Source organism: Ruditapes philippinarum, unplaced genomic scaffold (genome assembly GCF_026571515.1).
Source record: "Ruditapes philippinarum isolate M1 unplaced genomic scaffold, ASM2657151v2 ctg3871_1_1_1_1, whole genome shotgun sequence".
Lineage (NCBI taxonomy): Eukaryota > Metazoa > Mollusca > Bivalvia > Venerida > Veneridae > Ruditapes > Ruditapes philippinarum.
This window is the reverse complement of record NW_026853460.1, coordinates 64,626-70,380: the sequence shown is the minus strand read 5'-3', so window position 1 is coordinate 70,380 and position 5,755 is coordinate 64,626. Positions and strand designations below refer to the sequence as shown.

At 32.3% G+C, this 5,755-nt stretch overlaps 1 protein-coding gene across 1 annotated transcript; it reads left to right on the top strand.

Annotated features, from left to right (window-relative positions):
- Positions 1-3,874: 3,874 nt before the first annotated feature.
- Positions 3,875-5,356, top strand: LOC132736924 (fibrinogen-like protein 1). Its single transcript, XM_060724134.1, has one exon. It carries the CDS (start codon positions 4,090-4,092, stop codon positions 5,338-5,340), a length of 1,251 nt encoding a protein of 416 aa, XP_060580117.1. The 5' UTR covers positions 3,875-4,089; the 3' UTR covers positions 5,341-5,356.
- Positions 5,357-5,755: the final 399 nt, after the last annotated feature.

Genomic DNA, 5,755 nt, shown 5'->3' with positions numbered 1-5,755 from the left:
TATGTCTAGTGTAGTTATACAAAATATATAAATAAAATACAAACAATAAAAATTCTTTGGAAAAAGCTATACAAAAAATACAATGGTCACCGCCTGGCGCACGTCAGTGCTGATTTTGTTACGTCGTTGACGTCGTGAGATCGTTTATATAATGCACAGACATATCAGTTTCTGTTCCACCTTGACGTAACGTTATGCACACGCACATAGTACTGACTTAAAAATAATTTTAAATTCAATCATTCATAACAATGGTGTGAAACACTTGAGATTAAATTTGTTCGTACATTAAATTTGTTCGTACAAAACCGACGATGACACTTATTTGCTTTTCAAATCAAATCAAATCACATTTATTTCGTTCAGTTCATCATGCATGATACAAACATAAGATATATGATACAGAAATCATTTTTATAAAACAGCAGTACAAAGCAAATCATAAAGGAGAACAATATTAAAACATAATTATTACGTTAATCATTTTATATGTTTTGATACACTTTCCAAATAACATATTCTTATTAAATATCAATATTTTCAATCATTATTCTAAATTTATGATAAGAATGTATAGGAATCTATAATACTTTAATAGTTTGACCTTGTTTTATATATAGCGTGAAATTTACAATAAAGGTGTCTTATTCATTTGGCACCTGTTATATATTAAGTGCAAGTCAGACAACAGTCTTCGTTTTTATATGAAGGCAAAAGAATAGGCAAATGTGTCATTCACAAGGAATTTCAGTGGAATGAAGGGATATTTATTGATATGGTGAATATTCATGTAAATGCTTTTCATCAAATAATGTATTATCCCGACTATAAAGAATATGTTTCAAAGAGCTTAACTGGATTATATAATTATAATACGCTGTATTCAGAAATAAGACATGATATATCATTTTACATATCTTTATACACTAACACACAAACAGTTACAATATCTAAATTTCATTTATCAAACATCATTATAATGGCAATTTAAACAGTGAATATCAATTGAAAACAACAATATGATCTTTTCTGCAGTAATTTGAAAAATAATATTCGTATAACTGATCACAATTTATTTTTAACATTATCAGGGGAGACATTTTGGTGACTTAAAAGATTACAATTTCAAAAATCACAAAATAGGATACATGCATGATATCACAAAATGTAATGCTTCTATATGTATTTGTCTATGACATTGTATTTATTTAAACATAATTTGTCTCAGCTCTATTAGTCTAAAGCTCTTCAAGACATACAATAATAACTTCTGAATTACGACTTTGTTATCATTGTTTAAAAGCTCAGTAAATTTTAATAGCATTTCTTTTATATAACGAATGCTGTCAAATAGCTGCATAAGTATTTAAGGTTGTTCTGTAAAGACTACAGCCTAAAAACTAGAATTACGCAATAGATTTACATTGTCCTGCTTGATTACTTTTCGTTCTTGTCATTCATTTGAATACATGTATATAAAATCATTCGTTTTAAAATGTTTTCACTATTGTATAGGAAGTCTTCAAAAAAAATCGTAATCTGTCGTTTATTCCTACATTTAATATCTTGAAATAGTGTAGCGAAAATATGATGTGTATCAGCAATTGAAAGAAAAAAAACTAAGGAAAGAACCTTTCAGGAGGCAGCTTTCAAATAATGTATATGCGCCCACGTGCTTTTGTCCTATAACAATAGTATATACGTAGACTTATAGGAAGAGTAAAAAACGTGCCATGATAGAGTTTAATGAAAATCTCCATGAAACTTATGTAATATTCTTTCCACAGCATAAAAACATAAAACCCGAAATGTTAAATGAAGTTGGAAAATCATCGATTCACCGGCAATTTGTATATCTTTACTTAATTTTCAAAATATATGCTATAGACCTTTTTAAAATACGATTTTTCCATAGCAACGTATGTTGCATTTCGCGCATGCGTATTCTGCGTAGGGCAAAAGCTCAATAAAGATAGAATACATTTTAGTGAACTTAAAGACTTTAAAAGGCGTGATTTCAAGTTATGTCACACAGAAAAAAGAAATAAAATAAGCGGGACTTATAATTCAACGACCAAAAGTCCTCTGTTCGAGGTAACATTAGGTGACTTTTTCATCAGTGATTTAAATCAAAACAGCAGGGTGTTTAAGATCACATTTTATTACCCATGTATTACATAATATTACACAATTGGTATTCCTTTGAAAGTGGATTGGCAAGGCGGTAAGTAACAGGTTGACACGTGACCGGTTGTTATTTGCCAGCTAGTTTATCATTCAACCGGGTCGTTTTAGTAACATGACATAGTTAATTACTTAAAACTATGAAAATTAAGTAACTTTTATTTACACCAATGTAATCAATGATTTAGTGAAGTGACAGTGTACGAGACGCGTGTTACAAGGAACCGGACAAAATGTGTGTTATTCCACCACCCATCTTAACTTCCCAAGAGTTTGAAAAATTATTTAAATATATAGGTGACTTAAACAAAATTTGTTTCGCATCTCAGTCAAGTCGGATAAAAGATAAAATAAGCTAAACTAAAAATGCATTATAACACGTATTCCGGTTTTTTTTTCAGAATGATAATTAAACTCGATTTTAAATGTTAGAAAATTAATATAAAAATGTTATATAATATAGACGATTTCAACAACAATTGAATTGACTTCTTAATTTGCTAATATATTTATTTCCACATTTCTTCACAACAATATTTTCAATGTCGGGTCCATGATCGTAAGGGTGAATTCTTTAAAAATCGTCTTTCCGTGCATTTTTTGGGCAGTCTTGGCCACAAAGCTATGAAAAGCTGTTAAAAGCTATTTTATATGGTTTTTCTAATCTTTACCTTAAACTAACTCGGAATTGTCTATGAATTTCTATTACATTTTTATGTAGGGCAAGGCACTTTCTGCCCTACGCAGATTGCGCATGCGCGAAACACTACTTCTTCCGGTCAATTTTTCATAGCAACGGACCGCGTCGTAAAAAGATCTATAAAGTAAAACAATTTTAGATTACATTCAAAACATCATGTGATACTAGTATTATATAAGTTAGATTTACTCTTTTGGCTACACATTGTGAAAATAACTTACAGTTAACCCTTTCCCTCATGAGGATATTGTGAAAAATGGCCGTTTTCATTGAAAAGCCTCCTGTTACAAGTTCAAACTGCTATGAAACTATGAAAAATGCTTCAATACTAATCAAACTTGGCACAAATGTTGGACGATTGTCTTTATAACGACATGCTCAGTCTTAAGTTTCCTGTTACCATGGCAACGAGGGGACATCTCAAAATTGCCAAAAATCACTACTTTGCCTTGACTTTTTCCATCAAAATTTATTTCAAAGTGCTGTAACTTCTCAAGGGATTGAGATAGAGTCAAATACTTTTCAGCGTTGGTTACACGTTACCTTATGATCAACCTGGGGTCACTTTAGCCTCTCACAAGTCCAAAATTTTCTTGGCGATCAGGGGGACTCCCGCCCCTTTTGGGGGGGGGGGGGGCGCGCCGAAAAAAGTGCTCACTTTTTTAGCAACATTTCTCAAACGAAAACATGTGTTTGGGTCCCAAATAGGACATTTTTCACTATTTGAGGCCTAAAAGACAGAGTGGGGGGTCCAAAGTGCGTTGTTTCGCGTATATATGAGGTGAAGGGTTAACTGTATACATATATTCTTGTAACCATATAATTAGATTTAATGATGTAACATACAACGTACATAAAGTACCTCTTTTTAAAGCACTTGAAGAAAAAAATAACAGGCTCCATTTTGTTTAAATGCATCTTGTAGTTGTTTCTTTTGATAGGCAAGAGAACAACACACAACCTCTTTAGAATGAGAGTACATAAGTAGCTACTTTAAAGAAATGTATAAATAACACACATTCTTTCGAGAGAAAACCTATCATCATAAACTTACGCGAATTAGTGTACGAACGGGATAAAATTTAGTTTTTAAGTATAAAGGATTCGGATTGTTTCAAGTTGTTTTAAAATTATTCTTAACTGATAAAGGAAAATATTTGGTACTAGATTCAAGATAGGTCTATAACAAATAGTTACATTTGAATATGCTGTTGTTTGGTAAAGTATCAGTCCTTCTTTTCGGTGTAAATGTATTTGGTATGACGAGTTCAACAAAGGAATTTGATCGCCTAAAGTTAAGGGTCAAACATTTAGAAAATAGACTTAATACCGAATTTTCGTTTAGAGACGAAGATATTGCTGAAATTACAGGACGGCTAGATGACATAGATAAAGTGCTAAATGCTACAGCTGGAAAAGAACAGCCCATTCCTACAGCATCAAAAGCTGGTGACATTGATTTTAAAACTGTGGATATATTGAAAGAGGATTTAGCTAGACTAAGGGCAGCCTTCACTGCGGAAAAAACTGAGACTATAAGGTTTCGACGGGAAATTCCAGAGATTGAAAACAATTTGACATCCCTCAACAAAGATGTTAAAGATTATTGCAAAGTTGCCGTTAATTACACTGATCAATTAATAACCAGTTTTGAAACTGTCAAACAGTCGGCTGAAGAAAACATATTTACATCCGCAAATGACCAAAAAGTGTTACAAAAAATATCTGAACAGGTGCAACTAAACACCGACAATGATAAGAAAATGTCTAAACAAATTGAAAACATTGAAACTCTTGTAACTAACTTATATTCTCAAATAGGTTACTTATTTCGGGGCCCCTCCTGTCGTTCTCTTAGAGCAATTGATAAATTACAAAATGGAATATACAAATTGCGGCAAGAAGTTGAAGTTTACTGTGACCAAACTACAGACGGCGGGGGCTGGATAGTATTTCAAAGAAGACTGAATGGAGAAACAGATTTTTATCGTACCTGGGCTGAATATAGAAACGGCTTTGGTGATCTAGATGGTGAGTTCTGGCTTGGTAATAAATATTTGAGTCTACTGACATCAGATAGCGTATACGAACTTCGAATAGAGATTGAAGATTTTGAGGAAAACAGTGCCTATGCTAAGTATAGTAAGTTCAAGATATACCCGGAAGAAGATAATTACAAACTGGAGGTGAGTGGATACAGTGGAACTGCTGGAGATTCTCTTGCCTTTCATAATGGAATGATGTTCTCAACTTATGACAGAGACCATGATACATATTCTTCGGGCAATTGTGCAAAAGCTCGTCATGGTGCGTGGTGGTATAACTATTGCCAATTTTCCAATCTAAATGGACGGTATTATAACCTGCGTGGTAAATTAAATAATACTGGAATTACCTGGTATTATTGGAAGAATACTTACTACAGTTTGAAAAAAGTAGAAATGAAATTCCGTTAACATGATAAACTTAGATTAATCAAAGTACAAAAACTGATTAAAAAGTGATGAATAATTGATAATATAATGTGTAGTTTTTGTTATGTAAACATTAAATACACATTTCTTGCGATAGCTGATAAATGGACCGTGAACACGCATAGTCGTATCACTGTAAGATTGGCTTAATCCATAGCCCGTTGCTGATAGCAATTAAAAGTGTTTCATACAAGTTTGTTTTGTCTCCTAGCCTTCAAACTATGTGAAGATACCGCAAACTTTTACGCTAAATATTATCTTAGATTCCATTTAAATAACAAAAGGGCAGGCGAAATGTGGCTTTAAAATTTATATTGTAATGAAAGTGCATTTTTGAAAAATGTGTACATCGTTCTGTATAGATATCATCCGGATAAAATTGAGCATTGTTACCTTG

Coding starts and splice junctions, on each gene's coding strand:
- LOC132736924 (XM_060724134.1), top strand. CDS start 4,090: ATGCTGTTGTTTGGTAAAGTATCAGTCCTTCTTTTCGGTGTAAATGTA.